The sequence below is a fragment of the Rhineura floridana genome, chromosome 4 (genome assembly GCF_030035675.1).
Source record: "Rhineura floridana isolate rRhiFlo1 chromosome 4, rRhiFlo1.hap2, whole genome shotgun sequence".
Classification (NCBI taxonomy): domain Eukaryota; kingdom Metazoa; phylum Chordata; class Lepidosauria; order Squamata; family Rhineuridae; genus Rhineura; species Rhineura floridana.
The window spans coordinates 14,537,175-14,558,493 of record NC_084483.1 but is presented as its reverse complement, the minus strand read 5'-3'; the positions used below and the strand labels follow the sequence as shown (position 1 = coordinate 14,558,493).

Here is a 21,319-nt window from a genome sequence, read left to right as displayed (position 1 = left end):
TATCTGCCACCAGAATGATGCATGAAGACTTGGTTATGCTTCTGTTAGAACTATGGGGCATGTTATTTTAAAGAAAATGTATTGTGTAACATGAAGTAGGTTCTAGAATTGCTTTGTTTTCCCCAGGGGTAATCCAATCATAGCAGAAAATACTTGGATATTTGTTTTCTGTGTCTAGGCAGTACATCAGATTAAAAGATGAAGAACGATAAAATGCCATGAATGAAAAGGTTTGCTCCGTTATCCAGCCATAATTCCTCTCCTAGGGGATTCATGCATGGCTGGCACAGGGGAAAATATATCTTTTCAGATCAAAGGCCCAGCCCACTTACACCACGGGCTCTTGTCATAGGGTATAAATATCTAGGCTAGTTGAGAAAAATAATTCATTTTATTACATCCCATATTTGTAGAAGCTTCAGGACAAACAGAGGAAAGTGTGTTACACAACATATAGTTAACTTACGCAGTTCTCTTCTACAAAGTACGTTGATGAGCACTGGCATAGATGGCTCTAACAGGGGAGTAGACTCATTCATGGAAAGTAGGTCTATCAACAATTATGACGGGTGAACAGAATGTCCAGATGCAATACACCTCTGAATACCAGGTGCTGGTAGGTAAATGGCATTGAAAGGCTATTGCTTTCTAGCCCTGCTTGTGGGGTTTACAGTGGCATCTGTTTGGCCACTACTAGCTGGGCTATTTGTCTGACCCAGCAAGGCTGCTGCAATATTAGGCAATTACTCCCACTCACTGTAGCATTTAGATTTAGTCACGATTGCAAAGCCAACCTTTAAAGTTAACAATTGTGTGGTTGGTGCTAAATGACAATATGAATAGCTAAAACAGAAATGTGGGTCAGCATAATAGCCCTCTTCAGTGGACCACATGAGGGCTCAAACTATGTAGGAGCATATGGGTCAGCCTTGTCAGTAACAACCCTGTGTGTATCCCCCTTCCTTTCCCAACCTTTTGTGTATTGAGCACAGGAGATTCTGAATGTGTTCAGGTGGATGAGAACAGAATCCACCTTTTGATCAGGAGCCCTGACTGAGCAATTGCAAGGAGGATTCTGATTAACATGATTAGACTCTCCCTGTGGATCTTCATGCTCAGTGCACAAAAGGCTGGGACAGGAAGAAGCAGGGCCAGCACACAGGGATGTTGGGGCCAGACAATGCACCCCCTTACCCCAACACTGTTGACGTTGCATGTATACTTTTCAATGCCTGAACATGGCTTATGTCTTTAACTTTAAAAGGCAGTGAAAACAGTTTAGACTGGCTATATTTCTCAGTGGAATTTTGCACACCCCTAATAAACATGCCTCACTTTATGACTTCATTTAGTTCCTCAGGGTATGATTAAAGATTGCAGTGCACCTGAGCTTGGAGGGAGATTCTGACCGACAGACCATTCCACACCTCAATGGATTTTAAACTTTTTATCTGCACAGAACCCTTTCTCCATCAACTTTGTTTGCTGAGAAACCCCTGAAGGGTTGTTTGTCACAGTAGTCTTGTGTCTTACAGAAGAGTTGGGGGCATGTTTCATATGGTACACCTTCAAATTCACGAGAAGCAGCAGTCAGGCCTGTTGGGTGATATTGGTACCCCCTGCTGGGAGGAAGGGTGGGATATAAATCAAATAATAAATAAATATAAATTGAATGCACACACTGGAACACACTAAACACTTCTTCACAACTGTTGTTTTCCGTGATACGAAGATGCTCGAAAGTTGGCCAATTAAAAGAGAAAATACATATTGCGTTAGAAATTTTATTCAGATCTGTGATGAAAGCACATAAATTACAAGTGGAAGAAACATCATGCCACAAAATTGCATAGGGTTTTTACAAAATGTGTATTATGCCTCTAAAAGATTGAGAAACCAAATTATATACATGGTAAATGAGAGGATTTTCCTAATATAAAGCACGTCATTATTTCCAATCAGCCAATCACATACAGTGTTTATATGAATGTACAAGAGCAACATTAGTTTGAAAGGAAGGGAAGCTATGTCCCTGGGCTTTTAGTTCTTTTAAGGAAATCTCTTTCCATTCTTACAACCATGTAAGATTCAAAATGTCTGGCGTTTATGAGCTATGATTCAGCTACAGTTAATAAAAGAAAATGATTCTCAGTAGGGTGAAGAGATCAGAAGTGTACGATGGAATTCAGTGTAATACAATGTAGCTCTATTCTCTAAAGCAGAAATGTCCACAGCATATTATTTCTACATGTTCAACACGTAACAAGGCAAATACATAAAAGGCACAAGACTCTGACATCATAGACTCCTTTTTCATTACCTTACTTTATTTCAAGTAATATTAATTGTAAATGATATATCACTGTAAGTTGGAACAATGCAAGGTATACAATATTACACACTAAACTACAACTGCAAAAAAGGGCACTGTACAGATATTTTAAAAAGTAAGGACAGTCAATGGTCAAATACAAATGTACTGAAAACCAACTACAGCTGATAATATACTCTGTCAAACCATTAACTTTTATTTCATAAATTAAAAAGCTCATCAGTATTTCTCCTAGACTATTTGAAGCTGCAATATACAAGCATGTCAAAGAAATAGAATTGTTGTGAATACTATTATTGTATCTTTCTAACTTAAAACAAATTTATTCAACCTTAATCTTATAAAATGCAGCATTAAACTTTGACCCTTCCAGGTTTTGTATTTAATGATTAATAATATTGATCTTCAAAGTGCAAAAGTAGAATAAATGACAGGAGTCATATTCTTAAAATCAAAAGGAAAGCCTCAGTTGAGTTAGGCCCTCTAAGTTACACCAGGTGATGTAAGCAGAGTACATTTCATTTTTAATGTACTCTTAAACAGTGTGCAACATTTCTTCCTGCGTGTTGTAAATTAAGAAGAAAAAAATACTGTTCAGCCAAAGTTTTATTTCCCTATGTACACTCAGCATTTAACTTGAAACTTAAATTTGATCTCTATTTATTGCTTACATTTAAATAAAATAACTTATTTCTACTGAACTCCTGAGGGAACGTAAACTACATATATGCTGTTAGGTATTAAAAGTCAGAACAAAATTTAGTGTTTCAATATTATCCACAAAGTCATTCTATTATGTTAAGATGGGCTGTAACCTTTCTAAGGTTGAATGTATAAAGAAATTGCAGGATCAGAACTCAAGTTCTCCATAACCTTCTGCCTATTTTCTTTCCCTTTTCACAAATGTTCTAGCTCTAAAATATCTGAGTTTTATATACATTTTGGAGATGGCATTTCCTACATGCATACCATACATTTTTGAAAACTATGGAAGAGATGTCTGCATGTCAGATAATATAGTTCAAAACTTTAATAACAGGTCACATAATGCAACAAAAATAACTAAAACAATACTCTTGAATCCACAAATTTATATCTGAAAACAATATACGATAGTACATTAAAATATTCTAGTGATTTAATGATTGCTTAGTAATGATACCAGATGACTTTTTATCACTGATCCAGAAATATCAGATATATCAGATCTTATCCCTGAAACTTTTTATTTTGCCACAAGAGAAGGCTCCCAGCAAGACCTTGCATCCTCTGCTCATACATAGTGGTTTATGTATGTGTGTGCATACTCATCTATGTGAATCCATATCACATATGAAGGATATACAAGCACATGCGTTCTCCTTGAAGCGATTTCAGCTTAGAAAGTTATGCAAGTCAGCACGGTTTCAAAAGAACACCTCAAAGCAGATAATCGTCAACAACTCAAGTTACTGGTGTTTGCAAACAAAAGGAAACAAAAGAAAAGCTCAGTGCAATTATTAAGATGATACAAGCTTTCAAGGTGCAAAGGAGGAAATAAATGATAAAAGATTTTTATGACAACGTTTGGAATATTTTTTCTCATTGCTACTTCACAGGGAGGTCTATGTACATTTACCTTCACGAAACACGCTGGTCCCCACAGAGAGCTCCAGATTGCACGTGGCTTGAAAATTACCCATGTAAAAGTGGACTAGTAATCCACCCTCAAAAGCTAACAAAACAAAGAAGGCTTACAAGCAACATATAATTTCCTCACCAACCGCTCCTTTTAGAAATATGCACTGTCCCTACAGATGTCTTCTGTATCTGAAGCTGCCCATTCACAAGAGGAGAGTATCTGGGGAACAAGGTGGGGACTTGCTGTGCCATGGTAATTTAGATATGTGACCTTGCAGGAGTTGTTAAAGGGGAGTATCAAACACTTTTCCTGGATTATCTTCCAGCTCCTCATTTTGCTGTGGTTTATGGTTCATTTTTCCACCATCAGATGCCAGGGAAGAAGTGGTAGAGCTGTGATCTCCATCTTCACTAATTTTGCCTTTCATTGCTTCTTGAACAAATTCCAGAATTTCCAATGGGAGTCTTTTGAATTTGTCTTGGTATTCTTGATCGAGTTCGGCCTGTAACTGGAAATAACACCAATACTATCATAAATAACACAATAGGCAATGACTGACCATCTGTGTTCCTCAAGCAATGGGGAAAAATGATGATTGACCTCCATTCATGTGTAGTGAAACGGAGGGATTTTGATATTTTTTTCCTGGCAGTTAATTAAGGGGGTGAGGGCAAATTTATAGCTGATTGCATTGCACTCCTCTTGAGGAGGGGCATTCTTGAGCAACTGATGAGGAGAAATGTCAGCCACCCATGATGACCATACTTTCCTCCCAGAATATCCCGTTGAATGACAATACATGATGACATAGTCACTCAGAGAGGCACGTTGAGGGAAACTTCATGCTGGAGGCATCTGCGAGAAGTGCATGATAGCCAGCAGACATGGCCAGACTGAAAATAGTGCAAATGGTGCAAGTGCACCAGGGCCCATGCTTGCAAGGGGCCCCAGACTCTTGACTTAAAAAAAAAAAAACCTCTAGCCCTACTAGAAGGAAAGTTATAAAGCAAAATGTGCAAGCATCGTTCTAAGCAATTTCTGTGAGATAAGCCAGCATTTTTAGCCAAGTCAGAACTGTGACTGAGGAGTGAATTTTCCAGACATCAAGCAAAGTGTTTTCTGGGGTCTGAAAGAGCTGCTGTTTTCCCCACCCTTTTAGTGCACATTTCCTGCTTCTGTTTCGTTTTCTAGTCCTTGGAATCTCTGAAGTTCTAAAGAGGAAAGGAGTCTATTCTTCCTAACAACCAAGATGAGTTTTTTCTTTGGTGGTTTTGTCTGAGGGTGGTTTTGTTCTGCCAGTCCCAGTGTGTCTTCACCTTTCTTTTCTGAAATGGGGACACACAACGCTAGTCAGTCCCCCCTTTTACTGTAAAACCTGGTGGAATCAGCTCGAGTGCGTTTCTTTTAAAATTCACTTCAAAGAGATTTCACAACTGATTGGCAGATCAGTTCATTCCCCCTCCAGTGTGGCCAATGGAAACACTTTGCTGTGGGCGACTAGTGTGCTCACAGCCTGAGATAAGGTACTCCATACAACAGGGGAAGCTTCTCTGTTGGGTCAAGTGGGGTGGCACCCTCCCAAGATTCTGAATCCCCCAAACCCAAAGCCATAGCTCAGTCTTCCTCCTGTCACCCACAGTCATATTAATACATTGGCATTGACTGAGAGGCTTCCTAGATGCTTCTGCCAATCTCATCTCCCTCCTTACCCTCCATCATAAATTACTACAAGCAGGTTCCCACTTGTCTCCTGGGAGGGAAGCAGTTAAAAAAAAGCAAGCAACTACTTGCTCACATTGGAAGATGCTGGGCAAGGCAGATGCAATGGGCTGTCCATTTGTGCCCTCCCCTCTTTTTCTCTTAGTAGCTAATAGACACAAGCCACACACACAAACAAAAGGATTGGGGGCCAGAGGTCTGCCCAGAGCCAGAGTTAAAGGATGTTGCTTTCATCCCACGTACTTTCAGAACCCTCTCAGCAAGGTCTGCTAGCAAGCTTTGTAGGACTAGCCATGCCATTTTAAACTCATTTTCTCTCTTTCTCTCTCTCTCTCTCTCTCTGTACGTTTGTGTGTGAGACAGAAGGCTCTACAAACAAGTAAGCAAAAGGCGGAGAGTAATTGAGAGGGAAGCGTTGCAGAACCACAGCAATCTTGCCCGGTGTAACGGCTGGATTGTTTAAAACACACACACTGGCATCCACACTCAACAAACAACCAGCCCACCAAAACAAAATCCAGAGGGAAAGTATAACCCCAAATGTTGGGAGAAGATGGGTTCAGGGAAGGTTGCCAGGAGAGGAGAAAACAACTAGAGTTGTGATTTCTAACTAACCATTAGTTATTATTTGAGGGTGTCCTTAACTAGATTCAGGAGCTGATTTGTTCAGAGAGTAAATCAGACCCCCCCCCCAAATGAATGAAAGAGAGGAAAATAGAGGCTCTGCTCTCTCTTTTGACTTGAGATAAGATAACATGCAAGGTACAAGTGACTGCAGAGAAATCTGTGGTCGTAAGATATTATCAGGACCAGCAAAATATTGCTGACTTTCCATGATAAATATGAGGTAGTCTGGGAGATGGGGTGTGTGTGGAGAAGCACCAATGACTGCAATTGTGACTGCAGGGACCCCTTCTGAACCAAGGTAAGACACTTTTAGATGCTAAGCACAAACATTAAGGCTGCATTCTAATACATTCTTTCCTGTAAGTCCCACTGAGCACACAAGGACTTAATTCTGAGGAAACATGCAGAGGATTGCAGGTTAAAAATGATTATCATTTGCTTTTTACCTGGTCAACTGAGCAATTACATTTAATTAAGTTTGGCAACAGGAGCCTTTTGAAATAATGAATATGCAAGATCTTGAACAAAGGTTATCTCTCTTATTACAGTATTGCAACAAAACCAAAACAACCTGGAAAAGATTTGCCTTTTGTCTCAGCCTTGCTGTTTAAAATTTGCGTACTAAAAAATTCAAGAGATAGCAAAATATCCTACGAACTAAAGTTTCCAGATCTAATTTATGTAAATCTGTCAACAGCAACTAGGTAAAAACATCTATATGTGCAAGTCAAAGTTAGAACTATTAACTCTTTGGGGCAATATTTGTACACGATTGGACTAGGAGTAGGGACATCCAGGTTCAAAACCCCACTCGGCCATGAAGCTCATTGGGCAACCTTGTGTCAGTCAATGTCCTTTAACCCAATCTACCGGTGAGGATAACATGAGGAGGGGAAAAACAATGTATGCCACCTTGAGCTCCTTGGAAGAAAGGTGGGATATAGAGGTAGTGCTAAATAAATAAAACACTAAACAAGTTTCACAATTAAAGCACATATGTAGAACTCAGTAGTTTTGCTAATTTAACCTGAAATCAGATGCGGCGTGACAGAAGAGGAAACCCAAGTAAGTGCCTGCTGAAGTGTTTGAAACCTCAGGAACTATGGGGTGTAGAGCGTCTGACTTCACTTGAGCAAAATTAGCCTTCCCCTAGCTCAAGGGAAATTAGCTGAATTTTGAATATGCCCAAATTCTTCTGATAATAATTTGTTACCTGCCCATTACCAGTAGGTCCCAGGGCAGGTTACAACAGTTAAAAATACACACACCCCAGTGTCAAAGGCCAGGGTAAAGAGGTGCATCTTCAGCATACAATAAAAACTGTATCCTGAAGGTGCCAGACACACCTCTGTGAGGAGGGAACTCCACAATTTAGGGGCTGCCACAGAGGCTGAATGTTTGAGGGCAGCAGAATTACCACAAGAGCCCTCTCTACTGATCTCAGCACCCAAGAGGGTCTGTAGGTTTTTTTTTATAAAAAGATGTTTTGTTGTTAAAGTGTTTTAAGATATTTTTAGAGTTTTGTCCCTTGTTTGCCACCATGGGTGCCTTCTGGGAGGAAGGGTGGGATAGAAATTAAATAAATAAATAGGGAAGGAGGCAATCTTCCAGATATTTGAGGCCTAGGCCATTTAGGGCTTTACACTAGCATGACGACCCTTGAATTGGACCCAGAAATGAACTCTAAGCCATAACACCTATTTTTCTATCTCCCTGTTGGATTAAGAAATGTGTATGTGACAGCAGCCGACAACCCTGAATTCCCCACCCCATTACTCCTTTTCCTTTTAGCTAAATGATGCTAATTGAGTTGGGAGTGTTTGAGAGGCATCGCTTTTTCCTGTCAATGATTTGTGAATAGGTAAAATAATGTTTGACATCCTGACAGTCTGTGTTGTGAGAAGCTTCATAAGTGCTTAATTTCAATTTCCTATAAAACTGAACTTAGAATGACATCATCAACTCTGGGACACATCCATCTTTTCCCCTACTAGTTGTGGCTGGCAGAGCTTGGCTGATGTCCAGAAGTACGCTACTCCTAATTAGGGATGGAAAGATCTGTCAACTTTGGTTCTCTCCATTCCTCATTTTTCCAATCTTAAATTCAGTTCTCCACATTTCTACAGCAGTTTGTGATATTTTTCCTCATGAAAATTCTTCAGCATTGTAGTGCAAATTTCTCCGAACACATTTATATGCAGCCTTGAATAATGTGTACATTTTTACAAGAAATTTCTCCTAATATAACACGTTGTGTTATTTTCAGGAATATGTTCATTCTTATGCACATGTCCCCCTAATACATGTGTTTTTGTAAATGCTTGGTTGGACAACTGCACTGACAATTTCAGATAAGTGTGAATTGACAGAGTTCCCTGGGAAGAGGGACTGACGGTGAAATCACTCTGGGGAGGGGAATAGGGGTCTTTTAACAACTCTCAGCACCTTTCACAAGCTACACTTCCCAGGATTCTTTCGGAGAAGCCATGACTATTTAAAGTGCAGGAATAGTGAAATAAATGTATGCTGTGAGTGTGGCCTGCGTGCTTGAACCTTCCCAAAGTTGGGATGGCAGCAAACATTCAGATGGGGAAGAACATTTGAGTGGGTGAGGATACTTACAATTACAAAGTGGTCTAAGACGTTTCTCCCATTTTTTCCTGTTAAACTCAGCAGCTCAGCTGCCAAACACTTTGCAGATGAGACTAGAATGCCCTTGGGAACATTACACGATGACATAGCATTCCAAGAGGCATTTCTAGGTATGGGTTTCATTTTCCTCAGGGATGTTCTTGCCCCATTTGCAAGAACTGAGCAGTCAAGTTGCTAAGCTGCCAATTGGAGTTGCATCTTAGCTGTTTTAAAGTAAAAAAAAAAATACAGGGAAGCCCTCAGGCCACCTCTTAAAGCATTCCCATACCTCAAAGTCACATGGCTTTCATCCTGCCTCACAAAAGTTCCTGAACCCCCCCCCCAACTCTGCAGGGGACCATAAGGGGTTAGCATCCTGCCCTCATAAGAAGCCTGTTTTGTTATCTTTTAAAAAACATTTTCTCCCTTTCTGTCTTTTTGATCTTTTCATGCCACATGAACGGTGATTTCCTTAAATAAACACTATTTTAATATTATACATCTGTGCCTGGAGTTCATTTCAGCTAAGTCTCCCACATCACAACTAGGCTGATGTTACTGCACATTTTCTGTAACTACCCTGAAAAAGGAAGGCTATTTTATATATTCCTTTCGGAGGGACTCTTTAATCAAAAGTTTCCAGTGAAAATTTTGTTTCAGACCTATACTAGATGTGGTGACAAATCTTTCACGTTTGTTTGATGAAGTTTTGGGAGTCCTTTCCCCATATTGAACACAAACCATCAGCTCAGCTGCTGAAATGTTATGGAAAGTTTGTGAATATTCCCACAGTCAGCACACAAGGCCTAGGACATGCTGTTGATTTCAGTAGAGAAGGGAGTAAACAGTAGCACTGTAATTGTTGGCCAGCGTATGCCATTCACATACCAATCTCTAAATAGGAGCCAGACAGCTAAAGTTCAAAGGAACAGTGAGATGGCTCAAGCCCCCATTGTAATATTACAGTGGTGACCCTGAGGCATAGCAGCTTACAATATTTGCTTAACTGACAACCTATCTATAATGATGATCCAGTATTAGAAGTGCCAAGATTTTCTGTTCATAATTGAAAAGCAATTGGCATCTTTTCTGCATTGCAGAGGTATCCACTTTAGAGCAGGTGCGATTCAAACTTTGTAGATAGAAGATGCAACTGGAGATGTGAAGGTGAGAAGCAAAATTATATATGTGCCAATATGGTGCCTCAGAGGTAAAGGCTCCAATCCTATGCCCACTTACCTGAGAATGTCCCATTGAACTCAATGGGACATGTCTGAGTAGAGATGTACGGGACTGTACTGTAAAGGTATTTATTTTCACTATATCTGGAGTTAAAAAAAGCTAGAGTAATTCTTTGCAAAGCAGTAATTCCAAAATAAAAGGGGCATGGGAATGCTTCATTGGTTAATGTAAATAGCAAAAAGAAGAAAAAAATATTCTCATTATAAGCCTAAAAGTTCTGCAGCTTATAAAAATGAAACCTGTTCAGCTAGTAACTTGAAACTTGGCATGCATGCTCTGCCTGATGAGAACTACAGTATAACGTGCCACAGGAAAAGCAAGCTGAAAAGGGCTGAAAGACACATTAACCGTTTTTACTGCAATTTTTATACAGATGTCATATATTTCTTTCCAAATTTGGAGAAAACTACTGATCTACTTTATTCAGTCTTGTTGAGCAGGGCTGTGGAGTCAGTACGCCAAACCTTCGACTCCAACTCCGACTCCTCTATTTTTCTACTGTCCAACTCCGACTCTGACTCCACCCAAAATTGCTTCCAACTCCACAGCCCTGGAAAGGGCTGTAAATGTCTTTTTAAATTGGAAGCTCTCATGGGAGCATTTTTATCGCTGCCTGAATATGCGCTGATCTTGGCATCACAGCATTTGTCTTCATCTGGGTCCTGTGTCATACACTGACACACAAAATGTTTTCCATCTTGAGTTATGGTGAAATGCTCAACTACAGCTGACTTCATGGGTAGCTTCTTTGACATTTTGAATTTATATTTTAAAAAATTTATCAATCAAAATTTATTTGGAAGCCAGAGTCAGAGTCGGTACATTTCTACCGACTCCGACTCCACCCAAAATTGTTTCCGACTCCGACTCCACGACTCCGACTCCACAGCCCTGTTGTTGGGGAAGACATGCTTTCATTGGTTTGATGAATTTCTGATCAGCGATGTAAAAGTTATTACGGGTTTCCTGCCCCATAAAAGCCTATGGCACCAACGACCGGCCAAGCACACATTTTAAATTTTGCAATGAAAATTTGCCAGGACTTCAGTGAAGGAGTCACCTAATCATATGTGCAATGCCTATTCCTTTAGTTAGGGAGCAAGACAGTATGGTGGAGTGGTCAGATGAAGGAGTTGCCAAGCGTTTGAGCCCATGGGCACATCTGGAAACCTGAGAAATCTTTGTGGGGAGCCACCCCAACAAACACACATGAACCCTACACTACAACTCCCCATCTCTCATTAAAACCCCTCCCACCCCTCCACAATCACACACACCCCAGCACAACCCAACAACCTGGAACCCCACCCATGCAGACACCTTCCACAACCCTATGAACACACAGGCACAAAAAATCCCCACAGCCCCCCCACCTGCAACCCCTGACAATGCCCCCACAGACATTCACCCTGCAACTCCCCTGAGATGCAGACACATCACCCCAATCCCCTGACACAGAAACAGCATGTTTTAACAAAATCTAGTATTATTTGATTTCCAAAACTAGAGAACTTCAATGATCAAAAAACTCCTGTCAGTTTCAGACCCCAATAAGGCAATCTCATGTTGGTTCAAGATCCACTAAGGCTGCTATTCAATACACACTTACCTGGGAGTAAGTCCAATTGAACTCAATTGCGCTTACTTCTGAGTAGACATACATTGGATTGACGCCTAAGTTGTGGAATTGGAAACTAAGGCTGATGCCCTGTTGATGCTGTGCAATGTTACAAATTGTGAGTGTGCAGCTTGAGATAACATGAGATAGCCTTAGATCTGATCTTAAACTAGCTGCTTTTTGTTCATTGAATAGATCTGCTCTTGAAGTCATTCCTCCAGTTCTTTTCAGCCATGGCTTCTTCTCAGTTCTACCTCTCCACTATGATTCTCCACATTTTCGCATCACATTCTATTCTGCACAATAGAGTTACAGGAAAAAGAAGGCTCACAAATAATATTGAGAAAAGGGAATGGTGGGAACGAATTCTTCTCTGCAAGACACTGATTATACCTTGCCTTGACTTTTGACACAGTGTCTTCCAGTTTAACAGATACACAGCAACCACAGATTATAAGGTTGACATGATCAGGATCCTATTTATGACACCTTGTAAACACACCACCTGTGAGAACAAACCAAAGTTAAATAGCAATGACAGCAGCTAAGCCAGAACTAACATGGGTGACACCAAAAGCCCTTTAGTTATATAACATTAACATGCACACCTAACTTATATTTTCATCCTCATTTGGTCAAGAAATAACAGGTGGGCTGCGAAACAATCCTGACTCATTATCTACTGAAGGCTTGTTGCATATATCCTATTGAACTGTTAGCTGTTGTGCCAAGAGAACTCCCACATATTTAAACAGCTGTAAATAAGGAATAGATGGATTTTCTACTGCACTAGTTTTGCTGCAATTCCAAACGTCAGCTTTTTTGGGTAATCCCTTAGCTATTAATAGAACCCTGAGAATCCCACCTTTCAGAAAAAAAAATGTGTAGAAGCATAATCCAGTCTATTGTAAGCTGTTTAAGTCCCATTGATTACAGTGGAATAGTTACGACACAGAAATGTCTCCCACTGAATTTGAAGAGAACTTATTATAGTGCTTAGCTTTGGCAGATCATGCCTTCAAATTCTAGTACTCATTGTAAAGACATGTGATAGCAAACTGAAGGCACATGAGGCCAGCTCCCTGCTGAAGCTAAGCAAGGTCAGGTCTGGTCAGTGCCTGGATGGGAGACCGCCTGGGAACCATATATAAGCCGCCTTGGGTTTCTATGATGAGAAGAAAGGCGGAGTATAAATGTAACAAATAAATTATAGATAAGCAAAGATGATAGAATCTGTTCAGATTTCAGAAAAAGAGCAAGCTCTCAAAACATGCAGCTCTGTCCAGTGCTTCTACCAATTCAAAAATTGGATTTTGTCCTAATATTAACTCAGCTATGGTATCAGAAACATATTGTATGCAAGGGTATAATTAATTATATAATTAATGTAAACCTTCACCTACAATCTAAAGTGGTAGAACTGAGACACTGGATGACCCCAGTGGAGCCAGACTTGGCTTGTCTACATTAGGTGAAGTACCTCAAAGCTGCTTTTCAGCTAGGCATAGTTTTTGCTAGTGCTGATGAAGTGAAATGACACCCTGTATCTACACCCACTATAGTCCATCTAATAATAAAATTAGACACTGGGTGTAATAAGACCAAGGAAAGTTGTGGGAAGAAGGTGTTCCACATTCAGAATTAATGAGTTGCTGATTAGGTTAGTTTCTGGATAAGAATTAGACGTGTTGAACTGAAAAAGATTGTTAAAAGCTATTCTTTACTCTGTCCGGAAACATTTAAAATATATGTCCCTGCTTCCCAACCCAAAATGCATATGCCCAAAGCAACTTTATAACAGATGATTTGGAAAGCTTATTGATGCAACTGGCAAAATGTACTGAAAAAATGTACAGTATCCTTGACCCTTGCTTAACAAGCCAGTTAAGAAACGCAGAGAGTAATCATATTTTTCCCAGCACCTTTTCATTCCCAGAGTCTTGATTTATTTCATTAATTTGACAAAAGAACAGAACAAAGTACCATTTTGTAATGCATATGAACTGTGCAAAGTACATGGCACCACACTGAAACCAAATGAGGAACAGAAGTCAAGCATCAATTGACTTAGCCAGCAACTCTTAATAGGAAGCAGGCATGTATCCACCTCAGCGCAAAAGAATAAAAAGGCCTTGGCATAACTTGTGGAGGATAAACATCTTGAAGACTGTACCTCTCCCCGAAACTACACTTGTCTTCAGGTAAAACCAGCACGCAATGAATGAAGATTTATGGAAGATGTGTCCATGCAACAAAACAGATAACAGAACAAAGGAAATGTTCAATTTTAATAGGGCAAAGTGGTGCTCAAAGCACAGTATGCAAGCTCTTGGGTTTAGAGATGCCAGTGGTGCTTGCTGTGCTTAGGCCAGATACAAGCTTCAGGGGCACGTAATGCTTGTTTCAAAGAAGAGGTGAGCATTACAATACCCCAAAGTCTTTTCCATCCTGGATTAAATCCAATAAGAGTCACGGGTGGCTCGCCCATCTCTAATTGACTTATAGAAAAATCTTCCTCAGGCTGGATAGTCACTTTTTTTTTTAAAAAAGCAGTAAAATAGTACTCCAAAGAACAGAGACAGAACTAAGGATGATGACAGTCAATCTTAAAGTAATTAGTTTTTGTTCTTGTTGGTGATGATGATGCTGGACTGCCTTCAAGTCGATTCCGAGTTATGGTGACCCTATGAATAGGATTTTCATGGTGAGCGGTATTCAGAAGGGGTTTACCATTGCCTTCCTCTGAGGCTCAGAGGCAGTGATTGGCCCAAGGTCACCCAGTAAGCTGCATGGCTGTGTGGGGATTCAAACCCTGGTCTCCCAGGTCATAGTCCAACACCTCAACCCAGCCTTTCCCAGCCAGTGTGCCTCCAGATGTTGTTGGACCACAATTCCCATCTTTCCTGACCATTGGCAATGCTTGCTGAGGCTGATGGGAGTTGTGGTCCAACAACATCTGGAGGCACACTGGTTGGGAAAGGCTGCCTTAACAACTACATCACACTGGCTCTCTTCTTGTTATGTGCCTTCAAGTCGATTACGACTTATGGCGACCCTATGAATCAGTGACCTCCAAGAGCATCTGTCATGAACCACCCTGTTCAGATCTTGTAAGTTCAGGTCTGTGGCTTCCTTCATGGAACCAATCCATCTCTTGTTTGGCCTTCTTCTTTTTCTACTCCCTTCTATTTTTCCTAGCATTATTGTCTTTTCTAGTGAATCATGTCTTCTCATGATGTGTCCAAAGTATGATAACCTCAGTTTCATCATTTTAGCTTCTAGTTGATAGTTTTGGTTTAATTTGTTCTAACACCCAATTATTTGTCTTTTTCACAGTCCATGATATACATAAAGCTCTCCTCCAAATGAGTTGATTTTTCTCTTATCCGCTTTTTCACTGTCCAACTTTCACATCCATACATAGAGATCGGGAATACCATGGCCTGAATGATCCTGGCTTTAGTGTTCAGTGATATATCTTTGCATTTGAGGACCTTTTCTAGTTCTCTCATAGCTGCCCTCCTCAGTCCTAGCCTTCTTCTGATTTCTTGACTATTGTCTTTATTTTGGTTAATGACTGTGCCAAGGTATTGATAATCCTTGAAAAGTTCAATGTCCTTGTTGTCAACTTTAAAGTTACATAAATCTTCTGTTGTCATTACTCTACTCTTCTTGATGTTCAGCTGTAGTCCTGCTTTTATGCTTTCCTCTTTAACTTTCATCAGCATTTGTTTGAAATCATTACTGGTTTCTGCTAGTAGTATGGTATCGCCTGCATATCTTAGATTATTGATATTTCTCCTTCCAAATTTCAAACCTCCTTCATCTTGGTCCAATCCCAATTTCTGTATGATATGTTCTGCATATAGATTAAACAAATAGGGTGATAAAACACACCCCTGTCTCACACCCTTTCCAATAGGGAACCAAACGGTTTCTCCATATTCTGTCCTTACAGTAGCCTCTTGTCCAGAGTATAGGTTGCACATCAGGACAATTAGATGCTGTGGCAACCCCATTTCTTTTAAAGCATTCCATAGTTTTTCATAATCTACACAATCAAAGGCTTTGCTGTAATCTATAAAGCACAGGATGATCTCCTTCTGAAATTCCTTGGTCCGTTCCATTATCCATATGTTTGCAATATGATCTCTGGTGCTCTTCCCTTTCTAAATCCAGCTTAAACATCTGGCATTTCTCGCTCCATATATGGTAAGAGCCTTTGTTGTAGAATCTTGAGCATTACTTTACTTGCATGGGATATTAAGGCAATAGTTCGATAATTACTGCATTCCTTGGGATTCCCTTTCTTTGGAATTGGGATGTATATTGAACACTTCCAGTCTGTGGGCCATTGTTTAGTTTTCCATATTTCTTGACAATTTTTTGTCAATATTTAGACAGATTCAGTCTCAGTAGCTTGTAGCAACTCCATTGGTATGCCATCCGTTCCTGGTGATTTGTTTCTTCCAAGTATTCTAAGAGCAGCTTTCACCTCACATTCTAAAGTTTCTGGTTCTTCATCATATGGTTCCTCCGTGAATGACTCTATCATCCTTGCATCTCTTTTATATAGTTCTTCAGTGTATTGCTTCCATCTTCCTTTTATTTCATCTTGATCAGTCAGTGTGTTCCCCTGTTGATTATTCAAAATCCCTACTCTTGGTTTAAATTTCCCTTTAATTTCTCTAATCTTTTGGAATAGGGCTCTTGTTCTTCCCTTTTTGTTGTCCTTTTCTATTTCTGTACAATAATTACTGTAAAAGTTCTCTTTGTCTCTATGTACTGGTCGCTGTATAGTTTCATTTAAGCTGTTCATTTAACTGAGTTTCTGGCTCCTTTTGCTTTTGCTTTCCTTCTCTCTTTCACCATTTTAAGAATTTCAACAGTCATCCATTGAGGTCTTTCTCTCTTTTTAACTAGAGGTACTGTCTTTTTGCATTCTTCTCTGATAACGTCTCTGACTTCACTCCATAGTTCTTCTGGTTCTCTTTCAACTAAGATTAAAGCCTCAAATCTGTTCCTTATATGATCTTTATATTCTTCTGGGATGCTATTTAAATCATATTTTGGCATTATGATTGCTTTGTTCTTCATTTCGATATTACCAGTTCATGATCTGTACCGCAGTCTGCTCCTGGTCTTGTTTTCGCAGAAAGTATGGAACTTCTCCATCTTCTGTTTCCAATTATATAATCAATTTGATTCCTATATTGACCATCTGGTGATGTCCATGTGTACAGTCATCTTTTCAGTTGCTCAAAAAATGTGTTTGCGAGAAACAAATTATTGGCTTCACAGAATTCAATAAGTCTTTCTCCTGGTTCATTTCTATCTCCTAAGCCCCATTTCCACACAATTCCTAGTTCTTCTCTGTTCCCTACTTTTGCATTCCACTCCCCCATGATTATCAGCACATCTTGTTTTGGTGTGTGATCAATTTCTTCGTCTACTTCTGCATAAAATCTTTCCAATTCCTCTTCTTCTGCATTTGCCGTTGGAGCATAGACTTAGATGATGGTTATGTTGATAGGTTTCCCGTTTAATCTCATTGATATCATTCACTCAAACCTTGCATTGTAGCTCCTAATTGCTTTCGCTACATCACTTCTCACTATTAAAACAACCCCGTTTCTTCTTAATTTCTCATTTCCTGCATAAAATATTTTGTAGTTGCCTGATTGAAAATGTCCCATTCCTGTTCATTTTAATTGACTCATGCCAAGTATTGTAATGTTCTTTCTTGACAATTTCTAACTTTTCCTGGGTCCTGGTTCTCACATTCCATGTTCCTATTATGTGTGTTGTACAACTCCGGACTCTCCTTTTGCATCTGTGCACATCAGCCTCTGGGCTTCCTTTCGGCTTTGACCCAACTGCGTCATCAGTCATAGTGCTACTTGTACTTGTCTGTTGTAAAAAATTATTTTTACTAAAATACGAGAGTTTAAAGATTTTTATACAGTATTTCTAAGCTCAAATAGCTTCATAAAATTTGTGCAGAATTACACAAATAAAGCAGTGCTCAACTGATCTGAATGTGATATATGTAGTTATACATGTTGGGTTAGATTAGTTAAACTTAGTTCCCACAGAAATCATCGGGACTTAAGTCATGACTAACTTTCTCCACTGATTTCAATGGAACCTAAGCGCCACTAACGTAGGCTGTAATCCTATGCATCTTTCCATAGGAAATAAACTCCATTGGACACAGTGGGTCCTACTTTTGAGTAAACATGCATAGAGTTGCACTGCTTGTCTGGATGCAACCGATTATATGCATATCTATGTAAGCATATAACTGTTAAAAATAAAAGTTATGTTTTGCATCATTTTGGGAGTTGAGAAGATGTTGAATTAGTTTTCTATAAAATTCATCCAAAGGAGGAGACTCATGCTATCAGGTCAGTCACATCTAGTAGAAAAAATACATTTGAGCCTCTCACTGTGAGTATGGTGTGTGAGGCTCCATTAACACACAGCTGCAATGGTATTGGAATCACTTGTAGTGCAGGCCCGTACAGCTGCCATACCGTACAGCTGAATACTAGAAACAGTGGGGGGGGGTGGAGCGGAAGCAGAGCTTGGAAGTAACTCGTTAGAAATAACGAGTTACTTGTAATTCACTACTTTTTAAACTAACAAGTGGGTAATTCCATTACATTTTGCAAGTAATAGAATGACTAGTAATTTCCCTACTTTTCAGCCGCGACTTTAACGTTTTCACGTTAGGTTTGGACGTTACTTGGAGGTGGGATCAAGTGGAAGTCTTCAGCTCCTGTGACTGGTGGACACAAGACATGTGCCTCACACAGGACTTCTGCGCAGCCTCTCCCTTCCCTCGTGCTCTGTGTTAGGAGGCACGAGGGAAGAGGTGAATAGGCAGGGGATTGTGGAGCGCCTGAGAGAAAAAAAAAACAGACCATGGAGGAAAAAGCCAGGGCAAGGATGACGGAGGAGAAGGCAGCAGCAAAATGGCAGTGAAGAGGTGTGGAGGTGAGTGACGATGATGTGTGTGTGTGTGTGCGTGCGTGCGTGCTCCCCTGTGCATCCTGCCACCCCCAGCTGCTCATCTCCCCCACATCCCCTTTGCACCTCCTGCCGTCCCCCTTGCATGTCCTGCCGCCCCCTACCACTTGTGCCCCCCGCCATCCCCACAGCATGTTCTGCTGCCCCTTGCCGCCCCACCACCACCCCGCCCCTCATTCCCCCGCTGCTGCTGGCACACCTCCTGCCGCCCCACCACCACCCTGCCTCACCTTCTCTCATTCCCCTGCCGCCACCGCCCCTCCTGCCGCCACCCCACCACACCTCACCTCACCTCTCATTCCCCTGCTGATGCCGCTGCATCTCCTGCTGCCCCCGCCTCACCTTGCCTTGCCTCACCTCACCTCGCCTCTCATTCCCTCGCCTCCGCCATTGCATCTCCTAGCCTCACCTCGCCTCGCCTCTTGTTCCCCCGCCGCTGCTGCACCTCCTGCCACCCCCGCCTCACGTTTCCCTGCTGCTGCCTCTGCCGCTGCCCCCCACCTTGCCTCACCTTGCCTCGCCTCACTTCTCATTCCCCTGCCGCCACCCCTCATGCCTCTCCCCCTGCCCCCCACACCTCTCCCCTCCCCCCCGCCTCTCCCCCCCTGCCTTCTACCTTCAGGCAGCTATTGACTGGATGCTCTCCTTGCATCCCTTTCCTCAGCCTGCTTTTGATTGGATGTTGGTGTCACGTGTTTAGCCTCTGCTTGCTTCTTTCCTTTGTGTTCTGTCACCATGTCTTTATTTTTCTCTTCCTCTGGATTGGATTCTGATGTTGGTGTAACATTCTTCTCACCTTGTTCTTTATTTACTGCTGGTGTTTCATTTAGAGCCTCAGCATGATTTTTACTAGCTGCAGCTGTCATCGTTGATTTTGATGGATCTGTGACAGCTGCATTCTTCTGTTGGGCATACAGGCTGCTGCCATTAGCTGCCAACCTCTTAACAGCATCTTGCTCCAATGGGGAGCTATCTGGGCCACGTTTCACATTTGGAGGCTTTGATGTCATTGGTTCTGGGGTAGTGTATTGGATATCTATTTGTGGCACATTGGTGGCATGAATAAAATAAGAAAATTGGCTGAAAGGTAGGTAAAGAGAGACAGTTGCCAAAAATGCGTGTGTGCATGTGTGTATTTTACAGAATGTTGCTCTTGTATGAAGTTTACTGGACAGTTGCTTACAGTTGATAACATCGTGGGAGCCATTATAATGAATTCTCCAAATAATGTGCCTGGGATGACAAAGACTGCTCTGTAGGACATTTTGATTTCTATGCCGTCTTTGCAGAAAGGTGATGGAGAGATTTTATAAATTAAAAGATTTATAAGTAAGCATTGAGTCTGAGTTTTAACACACATACAAAGAGCCAGGTGAATAAACAGATGTAATGGCATCATAGGTTTGCTTTTAGAGAAGGGCATTAAGCATGGACGGCTATGGTTTTTATATTTATTTGAATTTAAAAGATGTACATACCGGCCTGCATCAAAAATACTATTCCAGAGCAGTTCACAGTAATGCAACACTTAAAAACACACCCCTCAAACTGTAAACACAGAAATAAAACCAAAAGTGCACAGATAAACCATACTTAAAAATGCCTGGGCGAATAAAATTGGCTTTGCCTGGCACTTAAATGATGGTGATGTTGGTGCTAGCCAGGTGAGCCTCTTTGGGGAGAACATATGCGGCCCTCTCCTTATTTCATAGCATTTGCATCTCTGAAGGAGGCAGCACTATGAGAAGGCAGGGGTGTAGTTGTCCAGGGTCTCGGGGGATCTTAAACCCCTTACTTTTTTGGGAACAGGGTCCTATGTGCCAATCAGAATGAAAGAGGAATGTGTTAGCCACTGAGAAGAATCTTCTAACATGTTTCCTTGTCCTTTCCTGCTGATTGGAGCCAATCAGAGTGAAAGGAGGTAAGTCAACTATTTAAAAGACTCTTCTCAGCAGCTAACAGACTCCCCTTTCATGCTGATTGGTTCCTAGGGATGTCTGTTTTTATGGGAGAAGGCACACATGGGAAGGACTGCAGAGCATGGAGATGATGACAGAGAATGAGAAGCAAGTGTGTCTATGTGGAGGTGTAGCATGAGTATTATAAAGGAACCCTACACTTCTGAATTTGCCACTACACTACTGGGAGAAGGGCATTAACAGACAATCTTAAATCACAGGAAGATGGATATGAGTGTAGGCAGACCCATGGATACCTGGGTCCCAATCCATTTAGGACACATAAGAGCAACCTCCAGCCCCCAGGACCTCATGAAGATGTTCCATTTTCAAATCCCACCAGTGTTCCTTCCCTCCTGTTCTATTCTTTATTTTCCCTGGCTTTTAAAAGTCTCCTCCCCCTCTTTCCATATCGACTGCTCCTACCCTAGGCATTTACTCTGGAATAGCAATGGGGCACCTGCATGATGTCATGAACAAAACAAGGACCCTCCACGTGTTGTCTCTGATGAACTTCCTTTTTTTCCAGAGCTCAGAAA

The 21,319-nt window shown here is 41.0% G+C and overlaps 1 protein-coding gene across 10 annotated transcripts in view; it reads right to left on the bottom strand.

Annotated features, from left to right (window-relative positions):
- Window positions 1-1,812: 1,812 nt before the first annotated feature.
- Window positions 1,813-21,319, bottom strand: part of PLCB1 (phospholipase C beta 1) — a 689,597-nt gene continuing 670,090 nt past the window's right edge. For 8 of the 10 annotated variants that reach the window (XM_061622530.1, XM_061622537.1, XM_061622539.1 and 5 more), the window contains one exon: window positions 1,813-4,461. In XM_061622530.1, coding sequence (XP_061478514.1) covers window positions 4,237-4,461 — 225 coding nt within the window. In that variant the 3' untranslated portion in view covers window positions 1,813-4,236. The remainder of the gene's footprint in view (window positions 4,462-21,319) is intronic. The other 2 variants (XM_061622531.1, XR_009762119.1) reach the window with 2 other exon arrangements.